This window comes from Pelophylax lessonae (genome assembly GCF_965119305.1).
Source record: "Pelophylax lessonae genome assembly, chromosome: 2".
In the NCBI taxonomy this organism is placed as follows: domain Eukaryota; kingdom Metazoa; phylum Chordata; class Amphibia; order Anura; family Ranidae; genus Pelophylax; species Pelophylax lessonae.
In genome coordinates this window covers 127,167,206-127,185,258 of record NC_138769.1, presented here as the reverse complement: position 1 = coordinate 127,185,258, position 18,053 = coordinate 127,167,206, and the positions used below count along the sequence as shown (strand labels likewise).

At 43.4% G+C, this 18,053-nt stretch overlaps 1 protein-coding gene across 1 annotated transcript in view; it reads right to left on the bottom strand.

The window, feature by feature from the left end:
• The window catches only part of PHF12 (PHD finger protein 12), a 158,942-nt gene that overhangs the window by 89,308 nt on the left and 51,581 nt on the right, over positions 1–18,053 (bottom strand). The window contains exons 3-7 of the mRNA XM_082246246.1: positions 16,046–16,118; positions 4,488–4,872; positions 981–1,101; positions 467–599; positions 40–204 (exon numbers count right to left, since the gene is read on the bottom strand). Of these exons, the coding sequence (XP_082102372.1) occupies positions 40–204; positions 467–599; positions 981–1,101; positions 4,488–4,872; positions 16,046–16,118 (877 nt within the window). The remainder of the gene's footprint in view (positions 1–39; positions 205–466; positions 600–980; positions 1,102–4,487; positions 4,873–16,045; positions 16,119–18,053) is intronic.

The window sequence follows — 18,053 nt, the reverse complement described above, 5'->3', positions numbered from 1 at the left end:
TTTCGATTTGAAATTAGCACTCCAATTCAGTGTACGTACCTTGACTGTGTTTTTTCTGATCGAAGGCAAAAGCCGGCGGTTTGGGGGATGTAATTTGTGGATACGGCTCAGAAAGTCGACTTTTACTGCATGCTGTGAAATGCCATCCTGGAATCGGTCAAACACCTGGCACCGATTACTCAAAGTCATGTTCTTCTGATTCAGCTACAGAAGCACAAAAGGTGCGTAAAGAACAAAGAAAAATCAGTATGAGATAACTGCACCCAACTTTTTCTGTATTACAATATATATTTAGATACTCCTAATCACAAAAAGGTACTGAATGTTCTATTTCACCACAGTATTCAATTATGTATGATTTGGTTTCAAAAACCCATGTTTGTTTAGGAAAACAGCAAAATCTGTGAACATCGTTCTTGCGACAATGAAAAAACCTACGGATACAATTAAAGAGTAGGCTACTTACCACAACATGTTCAATGTGATTGGGACACATCCAGCGACCAGTTGGCATGGCAGTAACAGGGGGGTCCAAGCAGTCCATATGAAACAAGAGAGGGCAGTAATCACACTGGATCAAGGGCGCCACACGACAACTCCTGTAAACAAATAATGGTGTTTCATGCAAGTGTATACACATGCAATCTTCCAAGCTACCTTCAAAAGTATTACTGACTGTTGAAGAGTCATCCAATTAAAACCTTTTGCATCTATTTGCAACATGCCACATATTGCCAATTCAAAACCTGAACCAAAATTGAAAGTTAAATGACCGACCAGGGCTACTCAACTGTTACAGCGACTACTAGAGGGTCTAGCAAAAATGAAAGCAGAGACACATTTTGCCAGGAAGATATCTTTGCAAGGGTGCTCATAAGATCACTAAACTAGTGAATTAGCCTACTGGTGTCAACATTTAAACTAAAATATCCCTTTTGGGTGGGCTTAACCTTTAATAGAGCCCTGTTATTTTTACATACCTAGTACAAGTGAAGCAGACTTTTACTGGCAATGGGACCAGACCATTGTGATCCAACTCGTGCTGTGCTTTCTTTACATTTTTTCCTGTCATTTCCTCTTTTCTTCTTCGCTTGCTGGTGCCTGTAGAGGAGCGTATTTTGCATAAACTTTGATATCAAAGAAAAGGGACAAAAAATCTATTTATCAATTTCGCACACTTTGCAAAAGGATGTGCTTGGACTTTTATATTCCAAGAAAAAAAAAAAATCCAGTAAGGGGGCACAGTACACATTAATTCTCTGCCGGACTGTCTAAATCTGAGACTTGTCTTACATCAACGGCCATAGTAGATTGGCTAAAAAGCTTTTGTACCTGTCACTTTGTTGAGGGGTAGCAAGATACAGTATATTACCAAAAGTGTTGGGACGCCTGCCTTTACACACACACATGAACTTTAGTGGCATCCCATTCTTAGTCCATAGGGTTCAATATTGAGTTGGCCCACCCTTTACTGCTATAACAGCTTCAACTCTTCTGGGAAGGCTGTCTACAAGGTTTAGGAGTGTGTCTATGGGAATGTATGACCATTCTTCCAGAAGCGCATTTGTGAGGTCAGGCACGGATGTTGGACAAAAAGGCCTGGCTGGCAGTCTGCCCACTAACTCATCCCAAAGCAGTTTCTTTGGGGTTGAGGTCAAGACTCTGCAGGCCAGTCAAGTTCCTCCACTCTAGACTCGCTCCTCCATGTCTTTATGGACCTTGCTTTGTGCACTGGTGCGCAGTCTTGTTGGAACAGGAAGGGGCCATTCCCAAACTGTTCCCACAAAGCTGGGAGCATGAAATTTTTCAAAATGTCTTGGTATGCTGACACCTTAAGAGTTTCCGTCACTAGAACTAAGGGACCAAACCCTAAAAAACAACCCTACACCATAACCCCCCTCCATCAAATGATTTGGACCAGTGCACAAAGCAAGGTTCATTCCTGCATCTCAGCAACTGTCTGCCTGTACAGAGGTACGGTCAGAGAGCTGTTTGAAGTGTCTGTGGGAGCAATGCTCTGCAGGCTCATGAAAAAAATAAATAAATGAATGCACTTTTACTTTCAAAAAAAAAAAAAAAATTTGCATTTATTTATTTATTTTTTTACACAAAAGGTAAACTTAGCCTTTAAAAGTCAAGCAAAGCAGATTTGATCGAATAGCTCTCCCTTTCTCCTCCTTTATCCCTTCCCAGTCTGTTCTACTTACCCTTCTCTCCCTGCATCCTATTCAACCATTCTCCTTCCATATGCTACATTCCACTCTTTGCTCTGTTCCCCCACGTCCTTCCTTTTCCACATCTACTTTATTCTCTTCAGCCATTGACTTGATCCCAAGAAGGACCCCTCCGTGCTCCGTCACGTTAACGTTTCTCAAGCTAAAGTGCTTTTAAAAAGGATTCACACCCCTTGAAAATTTTCCACATTTGGTCATGTTACAACCAAAAATGAAAATGTATTTTATTGGGATTTTATGTGATAGACCAACACAAAGTGGCAGGAAAACGATAGTTTTCAATTTTTTTTTTTTTTTACAAATATCTGAAAAGTGTGGTGTGCATTTGTATTCAGCCCCCCCGAGTCAATATTTTGTAATTTTCCTTTCACTGCAACTACAGCTGCAAGTCTTATTAGGTATGTCTCTACCAGCTTTGCACATCCTAGAGTGACATTTTTGCCCATTGTTTGGAAAATAGCTCAAGCTCTGTCAGATTGGATGGATGGAGAGCATCTGTGAACAGCAATTTTCAAATCTTGCCACAAATTCTCAATTGGATTTAGGTCTGGACTTTGACTGGGCCATTCTAACACATACATATGCTTTCATCTAAACCATTCCATTGTAGCTCTGGCTGTATGTTTAGGGTCGTCCTGCTGGAAGGAGAACCTCCGCCCCAGTCTCAAGTCTTTTGCAGACTCTACCAGGTTTTCTTCCAAGAACCCCCTGTGTTTAGGCTCCATCTATCTTTCCATCAACTCTAGCAGGGACAGGGGAGCTAGTCAAAGAAAAGCATCCCCACAATGGTGTTTTCAGTTCGATGTGCAGTGTTACTTTTCCGCCACACATAGGGTTTTCCTTTTAGGCCAAAATGTTCACCTTCCACATGTTTGCTGTGTCCCCCCACATGGGTTCTCACAAACTGCAAATGAGACTTCTTATGGCTTTCTTTCAGCAACAGCTTTCTTCTTGCCACTATTCCATAAAATAGTGAATGTGGGTTATTGCGCTCAGCAGTATACTCACAATAAAGTGCTAATGCATAAATAACAAACATATGAACCAATTATTTAAAGGTGAATATTCCAATGAATATAGCAATAATAAAAATAATAAACATAGTCCTTGAAAAGTGCTCGGTGCAAACTTTAAGTTCCAGCAGCAAATACAATTGGACTTGATGTGAAATGCCTTCACCAATCACCACTCCATTCCCTAATTTTTCACATTTATATATTTATTGTTAAATATCACTCCATTTGCGCAGTTCTTTTTTCGGTTACACCGAATTTTGTTTTACTATTCCATAAAAGGCCAGATTTGTGAAGTTCACAACTAATGGTTGTCCTGTGGACGGATTCCCCCACCTTAACTGTGTATCTCTGCAGCTAGTTAGGGGTATCCGAGTCAGTCCCATTCACACTGGTGCGATGCGGGAAACCTTGCGATTCAGTGCCAGTTCCCGCATTGCACCCGAATAGCACACTGGTGCCCACTGAGATCTGCAAACTGCTGGGGTGTCAATGGAAAGTTATTAACACCCCCCAGACCTGTTCACAGATCGCATTGCAAACTGTGAAATGGTGCAGGAATCGGAACATATAGCTGTGAACACCCATGCAATCCGATTCCAGTGAGGACCAAAAAAGGGTCCTGCACCATTTTGGTGCGAATGAGATGCAATTTTAGCCATACAGTTTGAATTGCTGAAATCGTATTGCACAGACATTGCATGTGATCTGCACGGCAATGTGGTGCAAATCACAAGCGATGTCTGTCATCGCACAAGTGTGAACCCAGCCTAAAGGGGGCTGAACACAAATGCACGCCACAATTTTCAGATATTTGTAAAAATTTGAAAACCATTTATCATTTTCCTTACATTGTGGTCTATCACATAATATCCTAATAAAATACATTTGTTTTTGGTTGTACCATGACAAAATGTGAAAAATTTCAAGAGGCATGAATACTTTTTCAAGGCACTATACATTCATTACACACAGGCAAACCCAATAGAACTATTAAGCAATGTGTAGGTTTCCTACCATGAAGCACCATGATCTTGAAATGCCACAAACTATTATGCACAATGGTTAGTGGCATTAAATTTAATTGTTTGCATTATCACACATAATCCCAAGGCCCCTTATACTGAGATTTGTTAATTTGTACTTTATTACTTGTGTGACCCTTTGACAATTTTATTCAAGCAATACAAACGTTATAGAATACATTTGGGATAACTGGAAACAGTTACTGATCACCTACCTGGAAGTGCTGTGGTGCAGGTGAGTTCATTGGGCAGCTGAAACTGGGTGGGATTTCGTTCCATGGCTGCTGCAATAAGGAGTTGAAATGGTCTCTTAAGTTGTGAATGTCCGCCCTCAGACTCTCCAGAAGGATCATCATCCACATCAATCATGTCCTCATCCACATCATTTTGCTCAGAATTGGGAGTGTCTGTACTGGCACTAGATGTAGGCGTGCCTGGGCGGCTTACCCTCCTTTCTAACATCCTGGCTTGGGCAAGGGCTCGAAGGCTGCCAGCAGCTCGCTCCGAAAAATCCAAGTCATTGGTAGGAGACACATTCCTCCTTCCATACTTGTCAACCAAGCCATTGACCTGTCCCAGCTCCTTCTTACGCTCACGTTTCTGCATGGAAGGAAACCCAATAGCAAGTGTGCTAAATTAGCAATGAGTTAAAAAGGGTTTCATACAAATAGCACAGTTCAGATATACACTCACCGGTCACTTTTATTAGGTACACCTGTTCAATTGCTGGGTAACATAAATTGCTAATCAGCCAATCACATGGCAGCAACTCAATGCATTTAAGCATCTAGACGTGGTGAAGATGACTTGCTGAAGTTCAAACCGAGCATCAGAATGGGGAAGAAAGGGGATTTAAGCGACTTTGAACGTTGCATGGTTGTTGGTGCCAGATGGGCTGGTCTGAGTATTTCAAAAACTGCTGATCTACTGGGATTTTCAAGCAAAACTATACCTAAGGTTTACAGAGAATGGTCCGAAAAAGAGAAAATGTCCAGTGAGCGGCAGTTGTGTGGAAGAAAATCATTGTTGATGTCAGAGGAGAATGGGCAGACTATTTTGGAGATGATAGAAAGGCAACAGTAACTTAAATAATCACTTGTTACAACCAAGTTATGCAGATTATCTCTGGATGCACAACACATTACACCTTGAAGCAGATAGGCTACAGAAGCAGAAACCCCCCATTAGGTGCCATTCCTGTCCACTAAGGACAGGAAACTGAGGCTACAATTCGCTATAGCATAAACAACGAATTAACATAATTGATAACCGATTATGAAAATAGTTGGCAACTATTTTCATAACCGATTTGTTGGTTAACCGATTAGTTGGCCTGCACACAGAATGCATTATTGGTTTACATATCAGGAAATACAGTGCAGTACACCATTCATACATGTCAGTATACACACTGCAGCACACATACAGCCCAGTACATCATCCATGTCCGTGTCTGAGAGCTTGTGAATGTGTGAGGAAGGAACAATTCCTCATGGGGCATGTAGTCCTGGGCAGGAGAATGAAGTGATTCTACAGCAGAAGCTCATCTGCCCCGTCCTTAAACACGCCCTCATAAATTATCTCATAAAATGACACTTACATGGTTTTGCATAAATGCAGAAGTTACAAAAATAAACAAACAATCTGTGCCCGTCAATGCAGCCTCACCAGTGAAAGGGAAGAGAGAAAAGAAAGAGGAAAGCCGGCCAGATAATCACAGAGCAGGGGGGGGGGGGGGGGATCCCCCTGCTGTAACCGCTTTCAATTCAATTGCCAGGTGCTCACCATAAAACACAGTCCCGCCTCTTGGATTGGCTCCTATGATAGACGTCACATGTCCCTGGCATTGGACCGGTGTTCTGTCTATCAAAGGAGCCGGGCCAGGAGGCGGTGCTGTGCGACGGCAATTGGAATAAAAGCTGTTACAGCAGGGCGATCCCCGCTCTGATTATCCGGCCAGCTTTTCTCTTCCTCTCCTCTCTTCCCCTGGGCGATTGATGGGAGAATGGCTCCCGAGGCAGCACCACACTCGCCCCTCAATCATTTCCACTCGCAAAATGCGAGCAGGTGAGTGAAAAACTAGAGGGCTGCTCTAGACTAAACTTTACTCCTAGCTATAGGGGGAATTTTAAGGCAGGAGGAGCCAAAAGCACCAGGGTGGAACCCCAGAAGGTGGAGAACCAGGGCTGCCATGTGCAAAATGATTGCACAAAGCAGGCAAGTACGACAAGTTTGTTTAAAAAAAAAAAAAAAAAATTAAAAAAATCCAACATTTACAATCACTTTAACCACTTGAAGACCAGGTATTTTTCTGACATTTGTTGCTTTCAAGTTAAAAGCAGTATTTTTGCTAGAAAATTACTTAGAACACCATACAGTTATAGATTTTTTGTTTTTTTGTTTTTTACAGAGACCCTAGAGAATAAAATGGCGGCTGTTGCAAGATTTTATGTCACACTGAATTTGCGCAGCAGTCTTTCAAATGTAATTTTTTGGGAAAAAATACACTTTAATGAATTAAAAAACAAAAAACAGTAAAAAGGGAGCCTGATTTTTTGTATAATGTGAAAGAAAAAAATGTCACGCCGAGTAAATAGATACCCAACATGTCAGGCTTTAAAATTGTGCATGCTCGTGGAATGGCAACAAACTCGAATACTTAAAAATCTCCACCGCTGTAAACATTTTTAACGATTACCAGTTTGGAGTTACAGAGGAGGTCTTGCACTAGAATGATTACTCTCGCTCCAACGATCACGGCAATACCTCACGTGTGGTTTGAACACATTTACATTAGCTGTTGAGACTTTTGTATGCGTTTGCTTCTGCGTGCGAGCATTAAGGGATGGGGCGCTTTTCTTATTTTAAACCGTCCCGTTTAATTATTATTTTGGATCACTTTCTACTAGGGATGCACCGAAATGAAAATTTTGGGCCGAAACCGAAAATGCAGGATGCCCTTGGCCGAAAACCGAAACCAAAAATGACTTTCCCCAAAATGTTTTTAAAATGGATAGAACAGGGGCATACACCAAAAACAGGCAGCGACGTACACCTGTCGCTGCCACCCTGTCACAGTATATGTACTGTGATGGGTTGGCAAGAGGTTAATTTAATTACCAATGATATTAGTATTATGCAGCATGAGGGGGTTTGGTCACTCATCTATTAGTGACCGACCATTAACCCCTTTGTGCTGCATTAGTGCAACCAGTATCAGTGCAACCAGTGTTAATTAACACTGATACTGGTTGCACTAATGCAGCACAAAGGGGTTAATTAACTGCCACTAGTCGGTCACTAATAGATTAGTGACCAGCAGTGACAATACATTAACCCCTCATGCTGCATAATACTAATATCATTGGCAAGCTGCCTCAGCTCCCCCCCCCCCCCTGCCTCAGCGTCCCCCTCGGCAGTACACCCTCCCCCCCCCCCCTCCTGGCTCAGTGTCCCTCCTCGGGTGTCCTTCATTCAAAAGTCCCGCCTCTGGCCGGCGGCCCACCTCCCGGTGATGTCACTACTACGATCTGTGTTGAATGAAGTGACATACCGGGCGGGGGGCGGGGCGAGCGGCCGCTATAGATAGAACTATGTGATCCATCCCTGTCAGCTCAGCGGGACTGTGTGTGAATGAGAAGTGACCTGACACCGGGTGGGGGGGCGGGGGGAGCGGCCGCTAATAGCTGTAACTATGTGAGCTTCACTTCACTGTCAGCGGAGATACATGCCTGACAGTGAAGTGAAGCTCACAGTTATAGTTATTAGCGGCGCTCCCCCGCCCAGTGTCAGTTCAGTTCTCATTCACACATAGTCGCGCTGAGCTGACAGGGAAGGATCACCTAGTTCTAGTCTCTATAGCGGACGCTCGCCCCGCCCCCCCCCCCCCGCCTGGTATGTCCATTCATGCACACATCTAGTAGTAGGGACGTCATTGAGAGGCGGGCGGCCGGCCAGAGGCGGGACTTTTAAAACCTGCCCTGCGCCGCCCTCCTTCCTCACGGCGGCCATTATTTTCGGCAATGTTAACCCATTATCGGCCGAAATGGGATAGGCCCATTTTCGGTGGCCGAAATTTCGGTGCATCCCTACTTTCTACACAGTCGCAAGGAATGTAAACATCCCTTGTGACAGAAATAGGCAGCGACAGGTAACCTTTATGGAGGGGTTAGGGAACTATAAGACACCAAACCACTCCTCTGCACATGAAAGCATTCAGAATGCCAAGATCAGCATTTTTGAATACTTTAGATTTTTTAAAACTGTCTCTGTTGGTTGCCGAGTAAACTGTAATGTCATGGCGTCAATTCCGGCTTTGTTCGAGTCTCTGGCCAGATGGCGAATGTGCTAGCTGGTGGCTCGGGTCTCCTGATGGGATAGGAGAGCCTAGGTGGAGAGGGGGGTTGGGGGTCCCCTCCCAATGCTTGTAATAACAGCCAAGCGTCTGCTTAGCCGCATCGGTTGTAATTACAAGAGACGACCGTCGGCTCTACAAATGGTACCGGGGTGATCACTCAAATACAACCAATTGAAGCCAAATGATGTACAGGTATGCGATTTGGCAGCAAGTGGTTAGGGACTCTGTGCAGGGATGATCAGCATCTGAACCCAGAGAAGCTGAAGGCTGATAGACTGGAAGCAAAATAAAGCCAGTTACACATAGGTAGAATACCAAACAAATTTTCTTTCGAAAATCGTAACTAAGACTTTTTGTTCGAATTTCGCACCATTAGTGGGCTGCAGCAACCGCCGATTTCATGCAGCCATTGAATTTGAGTGATACTATATAAATGGCCAAGTCATTTTTTTTAACCCCATTGTGACAGGCAAATAAAAAGCATTACTACTACTACTACACTTCGTCTGCTGGCCATACACGTATCGATTTTTGGACTAGAATATTGGCACAAAATTTCTTTGTACATTCGACGAATGGCCAAATGGAATTTGAAAATTTCACTTGCTTTAACATTCCATTTCGAAATTATTATAATTTCTGTACAGCGACAAAAGTCTCATGCATATTTTTTACAGTCCTGTCTGAAAATCAGAAAAACAGTGTTTTAGGTCTTAATTTTTTTTTTTTTGTTAATACATATAAAACTTTGATCTCCGAGTCTGATGTGTTCCAGATTCAACCTGTAATAGTATACATACTGTATATCTCTTCTGTTATTCTCAGAGTGGATTAGATATTTTGTTCCCAAACCGTATAGCTGGTTATTTATATTTACCACTGCATATATTTATGCATAAGAGTAAACAGTATTTTACATTTTATATATTTACAAATTATAAACCACACATTTGAGATTATCTGATTAATCAAAACCATTAAAAAAAAAAAAAAAGACCAATTAATCAATTTTGAAAATAATGGATAGTTGCAGCCCTACAATTCAAATAGGCTCACCAAAATTGAATAGAAGATTGGAAAAATGTTGCCTGGTCTGATGAGTCTCGATTTCAGCTGCGACATTCAGATGGTAGGGTCAGAATTCGGCATAAACATGAAAGCATGGATCCATCCTGCCTTGTATCAACGGTTCAGATTGGTGGTGGTGGTGTAATGGTGTGGGGGGATATTTTCTTGGTACACTTTGGGAACCTTAGTACCAATTGAGCATAGTTTAAAACACCATGACCTACCTGAGTATTATTGCTATCATGTCCATCCCCTATGGTTACAGTGTACCCATCTTCTGATGGCTCCTTCCAGCAGGATAATGCACCCTGTCACAAAGCTCAAATCATCTCACCACTGGTTTCTTGAACATGACAATGAGGACACTGTACTCCAATGGCCTCCACAGTCACAAGATCTCAATCTAATAGAGCACCTTTGGGATGTGGTGGAATGGGAGATTTGCATCATGGATGTGCAGCCGAAAAAATCTGCAGCAACTGCATGATGCCATCATATCAATATGGACCAAAATCTCTGAGGAATGTTTTTAACACAATGTTGAATCTACGCCACAAATAATTAAGGCAGTTCTGAAGGCAAAAGGGGGTCCAACCTGGTACTAGCAAGATATACCTAAAAAAAGTGACCAGTGAGTGTACTATAATAGAGAATGTGCTTCACAGTATTGAGAAAAAAAAAAAAAAGGATTTTTTAACTTACCGTAAAACCAATTTCTCTGATGTTCATTGATGGACACCGCTCCTGATCTTCTTGACCATTGGTTTATACTGCCCCCTACAGGAGTAGGACACTAGGCAGAAAAAGAACTTGACTAAGCCTATGGGCAGTCCCAGGAGGTATACTCCCTCTCTCTGCTATTGCAATAGGTAAACAGTTTTGTTACAAGCAGTGTCAAAAGTATTACAACTCCATACTCCATAGAGGTGGGTGCTGTGTCCGTTAATGAACATCAGAGAAATGGTCTTTATGGTAAGTCAAAAATTCAATTTTCTCCTTCGTTCATTGACGAACACAGCTCCTGATCTTGATGATTGGGACTTTCCAAAGCAGTGTCAAACATGAAGGGTGGGAACAGCAAGAAAAAATTTAAGGCTAAACCATAGTCAACCAGGTAACAGGAGCTTAACCAAAACTGGAGCCCACCTGAAAAACATTACACCCCCAAAGAGGGAACAAGCCCCCTATACAGCAGCCTGCAAGCCAAAAGAGGCATTCGCAGATGCCAACACATCCACTTTATAAAGTTTTTATTTAGGATTTTGTGAAAGTGTGCACCGACAACAAAGTAGCCGCCTTGCACACCTGCGTTAAGGACGCCCGATGATGGAAGGCCCAAGAAGAGTGCCTGTGTAGAGTGAGCCTTCGCAAGGAAAGAAGGAACCTGACCCTTAATAGAATAGCCGGGAGTCACCATCTATCTGATCCATCTGGAAATGGTGGCATATGAAGCGCATAGTCCTTTTCAAGGTCCATCCATAAGCACTGAGTCTGACTTCCTAAAAGACTCCGTAGCTGCCAGGTACACCCGAATACCACATCTAGGGAATGCAAAGCAATTTCCTTAGGCTGTTTTGGCCTGAGACACAGGGAAGGCAACACAATGTCCTTATTCAGATGGAAATCAGAGACAACCTTTGGAAGGAACGACGGACAGGGGCGATGAACCACCTTATCTTTGTGGACCACCAAATAAGGGGAACAAGACAACACCGCCAATTCAGACACCCTGCACGTAGAGATGATAGCCACCAAAAAGGCCACTTTCTGGGACAACATAAGCAGGGGAATCTCACGCATATTTTCAAAGGGACGCTTCTGTAGAGAATAAAGCACTAAGTTGAGATCCCAAGGTGGTAGTGGGGACCGCACTGGTGGAGTCAAATGTGGAACCCCCTGAAAAAAAAAAAAAAAAAGTAGGCACCAGGGAGTGCGTGAGCAAGGGTCATTGTAGGAAAACCGCCAAGACCGACACTTGGAACTTAATGGTATTCAAGGCCAAATTCTTCTCAACCCCCCATTGAAGGAAGGTCAAGACCCGAGCCACCGAAAAAGAGGGAGAGTGAACACCAAGCGACACCACAAGATGTACGATTTCCACAGACGATGGTAGATCTTCCCAGAAGTAGACTTCCTACTTTTTATTGGTGTAGGAATCACTGACCCCGACAAACCTCCATCCTTCAGCACCTGGCTTTCAACAGCCAAGCTGTCAAAGCCAGCGACTGTAAAGCAAGATGAAAGATTGGCCCTTGGAACAACAGATCCTTCCTCCCTAAGAGGTAGTCTCCAAGGGGCGTCGGCAGCCAGCCACACCAGGTCGGCGTACCAAAACTGGCGAGGCCAATCCGGAGCTACTAGAATGACTGGAATTCCTTCTGCCTCAATCCTGCGCAAGAGTCTCGGCAGAAGCTTGAGGAGAAAAAGGCGTAAATCAGATGATACAGGCCCCAGGGGGCCACCAGCCCGTCTGTGGCATCCGTAAGCGAATCCGGTGACTGTGCCACAAATCTTTGCACCTTCCTGTTGAGCCGAGACGCTAACAAATCTACCTCGGGGGTGCCCCACCGGAGATACAACTGATGAAACCCCTCCAGGTGAAGAGGCCACTCCCCTTGGTCCAACGCCTGCCGACTGAGATAACCCACCTGCCAATTTTCCACCCCTGGAACGTGTATCGCAGAGAGGGCCGGAACAAAACAGTCAGAGCTGCCAATACACTTCTTGTTCCACCCTGTCGATTGACATGAGCCACAGCCTGATCGCTCAAAGTTCCAGGAAACTGATCGGGAGTCTGGACTATTCCAGTGTTCAAACTCTGAGTGGAGATCAGACCCAGGACATCTCCCCACCCAGACAGACTGGCATCTGTGGTAACCACTGTCCAATACAGGGGGGAGAGAAGAGCTGGAGAGTGAAGCCACCAGATCAGAGACCCTTCCATTTTTCGGCTCAGCCAGATTTGATTGTCCAGAGACTTCGGACACTTGTCCCATTTGGCCAAGATCTCCCTTTGCAGAGACCTCATATAGAACTGTCAGAACCCTCAGGGTGGGCCCAGTCTGCAGTGGCCAGATCAGATTCAGGATCTGAGGAGACAGATGAAGCAGGGGAACACCGGGGGGGGGGGGGGGCAGCAGCAGAGAGTGAGAGGACCCCATAAAGCAGTCACTGGGAGCACCAGGCTCAAAAGCACGCTACGCACGGTGTCCAGGAAGGAAAGAGGCTCAGGAGTCAGCACCAGGGGATAAAGCGGGGCTAGACAGCCAAAATCACTGCCCAGAAGACTCCACAGTAACATAGGCTACAACAAAATGGCAGCCCCACAAGGCTCTCATGAGGAATATCCCTGGGGCCCAGGCAGGGCACAGATCAGGAAGGGGGACGTGGCATGTGTCCCCACCAGGTACAGCACCCTGTCCCAGCCCCCAGGAGGTAGGCCAAACCACCATACAACCCTGAGTATAGGTGGAGGGGGGGTAGATGACCACAGGACCACAGGGAGGGGGTGCCCAAACTGGAAGGAGGGGAGCCTGGGGGTTCGACCGTCCCAGGGAGGGGCCCACGTCCACCCCAAAACCCTCCAGGAGGTGGGGGGGGGGCAGTTACCATGACAATACCAGGAACCAGGCGGGCACCCCTCCAGGCAGTGCGCCATCAAAATGGGGGGGTTGTTGGTCAGGAGGAACGTTGCGACGCGGGCCGAAACCAGGTCGTATGCGACCTCGCGAGATGTTTAACTCGCAGACCAGCCCCGTCCGGTGGGGCCAAGTCGTGGCCAATCTAGTGTGGAGCTGTGGTCTGCGCGCGCTTGCTGGCCAGACTGGGATGACCACTGGATCTAGATTATCTATTCTAGCCCATAGCCCAGTCTGGCAGTTTATTGTAGATCTCACAGGAAAACAAAAAAAAACAGGAGAAAATAAATAGAATTAAAAAGAGAAAAAATTGCCAGAACCAGAGATCCCAGCAAGGAACTAGGTCCTTACTCCTGACTAGGCAGAAGAAAAAAAAAAAACTGAGTACCTACAGCAGAGAGGGGGAGTATACCTTCTGGGACTGCCCATAGGTGTAGTCAAGTTCTTTTTTCTGCCTAGTGTCCTAGTACTGTAGGGGGCAGTATAACCCAATGGTCAAGATGATCAGGAGCTGTCTAAGTCAATGAACAAAAGAGAATATTCTACTAGGTTTTAAAGTACAAATTAAAAACAAAAGATGGGTAAAATGAAAAGATGGGTAAAATGCACTATATAAATGCATGACAGAATGAAAATATAGGCATTTCCTGGGTATGTTAATGCTATGCACGGTTGTCTCAGCAAAGAAACAATACTCAAGTACAAGAAAAGCTATCAACTATTTCTAAAAAGCAATGCTATTGCCATTTCTAAAAAGCAATGAATGGTAAAACCATTGTCAGTTTATTATTTTGCCTTCTGGTTTGTAGAGGGCAGGACATTTCCCCAGCAGGACATGGGAGGAGGAGGAAATTACATCAGATAGTTGTCACAACAAGTGCAACCACTAAGGTTTCAAATCTTTTTCTGTTCTAGTGACAACACAAACCTCTGGATTTGCATTCATTCTTAGTCCCAGAGACAATGGTCACCAAGAAAAAGAATGAATGTTCCTTGTCTCCAAGTTCTTTCCCAATAAAAAAAAAAAAAAACTAACCAGCTTTATTTCCAGTAGGAATAGATGTGATCTATTACACATCCCTGAACACAGAATACAAATGTTATGAATTAAATAGCCAGAGGATAAGTGGTTTATAATCACCCACCACTGATATCCTACATATCAGTGGCAAGAATGAGTCCTCTCATCACTGGTGCAAAAAGTGGACTGAGTTGGGAACTTTGGTAGTGAACTTTTTACAATACCCAACATATGGCTTTAACCACTTGCCAACCACGCCCTGTAGCGTTACTACTATAGTGAGGGCTGGCTGCGCAGAACCATATATATATGGCGTGTGATAGGAGAGCGCTTTGTGTATGTAAAAACACAAAGCTCTCTTCTGACAGCGGTGATGTTTTTGTGTTTTTCCACAAAGGAATAAGGAACATCCCTTAGTAAAAACACCACACAGTACATACAGTAAACATTGTTAGGCACACATTTAACCCTTTGATTGTCCCAAATGTTAACCCCTTCTCAGCCAGTGTCAGTGTATAATTTTAGCACTAATCAGCTCTATTTGTAGGGAAAAAACTATATAAATGTTGTTACTGTACAGCATTGCATTACTGCAGAAATTGCCAGTTAAAGTAGCGCAGTGCTGAATAGCAAAAAATGGCCTAGTCATGAAGGGGGTAAAATATTCCAGAGCTGAAGTGGCTTAACTACAAGCACTTGCCCAAAATAAAAAAAAAAAAAAAAAAAAAAAAAAAAAAAGCATAGTTCTGGCTGAACGAACACATTTAAAGGGCATGCACATTGTCAAATTCATACCGAGAGACAATATGCCATTATGGTATCAAAATACATTTTGTGGAGAAATTTAAACCAGAGGTCTGAAAGGCAAAAGTAAATGGTTCTATTTGGCAAATCGAAACAATTCAATATCAACTACATTAAGTCATACACAACAAGAATGCTCTCTGTGCCATTCTCTTCTATACTTAGAGGAAATGATTGATAAATATAAGGCTTTTTACAAGGCCTCAGGACAGGCTCTGTTTCAGGAGGCATGTCTCTTTCTTCCAACAGAGCAGGGTGCCAGGAAGAGTAAAACCAAGGGCACGGGAGACCGGTTTTAGGAGAAGGAGACAAAAAAATGACAGCCAGCTTGTGGCCATAGGCGCTGTTTATGCCTTAGGATCCAGCAACAAAACCCTGTAGCATGTGGGCCAGGTTGGGGACTTTTCACCACACATTCATACTTCTCAAAATTCTAGATCAGCAACAAAATGGGGATAGCTGACACACCTGAGTGTTAAAGCTATACACTCACACTAGTATGTGAGAGATTGGCAGGGTAGATAGTTACCTTTAAATGAACTGTAAAGCTCAATTTTCACTTTTGACTGAAGTATAAACTCCACTATTATAAAGTAATAGAACTATGAAAAAATACAATATACTATGTAGGAAAACAAAAAAACAAACACACACCACGTCTGTGCACACCGTCTTGTGCCATACACCTACTTCAACAGCAAGCTTTCTTGAGTATGAGTAGCTGTGGGAACAGCATAGGAACTAGGGATCATGAATATCAAATGTAAACTGTCCCTCACTTTGTATAGCAACTACACCCAGCTAAGCAAATATTCAACAAAGTACACTATTCTATCACTGAGATGTCCTGAGGATGGTAAATATATGAAAGGCAAAGCAAGTTACCTTCCTGCGTATGGTGCAGCGGTGACACATCCACTCTCCAGGGGGCAGCATTTCTTCACTAAGAGGTGGATTGCTGAAATGTAGAAGAGAAATATTTGTTCATCTTGATCAAGAAACCAAGGCTGCATTATACAGATGTAGAGTTCAGCAATTCTATAGACAGCCCTATGCACCAGAAAATTTATACAGAATCACAAAAAAAGGGACAAACTACCAACAGTCCTAAAGCCATGAATGAAAAACATGCATGGATGACTTCTATTGGGTAAAAAAAAAACAAAAAACAAAAAACAAAAAAACAAAAACAAAAACAAAAAGAAAACAGCAAATAAAACATGATGTACATCTCTAAAATACATGTACATTTCACAGGTTTTATCCCTTTAAAGACCTTGCAAGCACAGAAAATAACCAGTTGATCTGCCAGAATTGCACTTCGCTACTAAATCCTGTTGCGGAATTACAACACACAAGAATTTTGTGGATTGAATAGTATAAGCGCTCTCTATAGTTTTCATTAGCTAAACTACTCAAACCCACCCCCTATCCTATTAACATAGGCAACTCATTCTGTCTGAAGAGAATGAGGGCACAAGTTAAATGCACAAAGTGTACACAAGAAACAGGACAACAGATATGTTTAGATCAACAGGTTTTTTTGGTACTTCACAGTAAACTTCTTTCAATGGTATATTGAAACAAATTATAAGCATGCTTTGTATAGCATAGCTCCATTAGTCTAGTTTGCAGCAGGGTTGGTCTGCACTCTCCTCACAGGACACAGAGGCAGCAGTAAAAGCCATTGGCTCCTGCTACTGTCAGTCAAATCCTCAGAGAGTAGGGGGGTGGGGCCAATGCATGCTGTGTCTATGGTCACACACAACCCGGCTTGGGAAGGATCCCTCAGGTGTGCATTTATAGCAAACGGGTGGGAGGTAGTAAACATAAAAAAAATTAAATATTATGGTTGCATAAAAGTGTGCACACCCTCATATAACTGGTGGTGTAGCTGTGTTCTGAATTAAGCAATTACATTTAAACTCATATTAAATAGGAGTCAGTACACACCTATCATTTAAAGTGCCTCTGATTAACCCTTAATAAAGTTCAGCTGTTCTAGTAGGTCTTTCCTGACATTTTCTTAGTCTCATCCTACAGCAGAAGCCATGGTCCGCAGAGAGCTTCCAAAGCAACAGCGGGATCTCAATGTAATTGGGTATCAATCAGGAGAAAGGTACAAAACAATTTCCAGGGCATTAAATATACCATGGAACACAGTGAACAGTCATCAATAAGTGGAGAAAATATGGAACAGTGACATTACTGAGAACTGAACATGCTTTCAAAATTGATTTACAAACGAGAGAAAAAAAAAAAAAAAAAAACTGGTTAGGGAGGCTGCCAAGAGGCCGACAGCAACATTAAAGGAGCTGCAGGAATATCTGGCAAGTACTGGCTGTGTAGTACATGTGACAACATTCCCCCGTATTCTTCATATGTCTGGGCTATGGGGTAGAGTGGCAAGACAAAAGCCTTATCTCAAGACAAACATCCAAGCCCGGGTAAATTTTGCAAAAACATATCCGAAGTCTCCCAAAAGCATGTGGTGTGTTATGGTCTGATGAAACCAAGGTTGAACTTTTTGGCCACAATTCCAAAAGATATACGTTTGGCGCAAAAACACTGCACATCACCAAAAGAACACCATACCCACCGTGAAGCATGGTGGTGGCAGCATCATGCTTTGAGCTGTTTCTCTTTGGCTAGAACAAGGGCCTTAAGCCTCGTACACCCGCAACGAATTTCCGCCGACCGGTCATCCGACTTTTGTCCAGAGTGGTGTCTGTTGGTTGGAATGTGCTCTAGACTGCACACGAATTTTCCTGCACGACAGAATTCTACTTCAGAAGTGATGTCATGTGTTGGATTGCTTTGTATGTGTTCTTTCATCTCTGAGCATGCCTAGTCTTGCTCATAAGATTTTTCCCCGTCGAAATCTGTACTAATG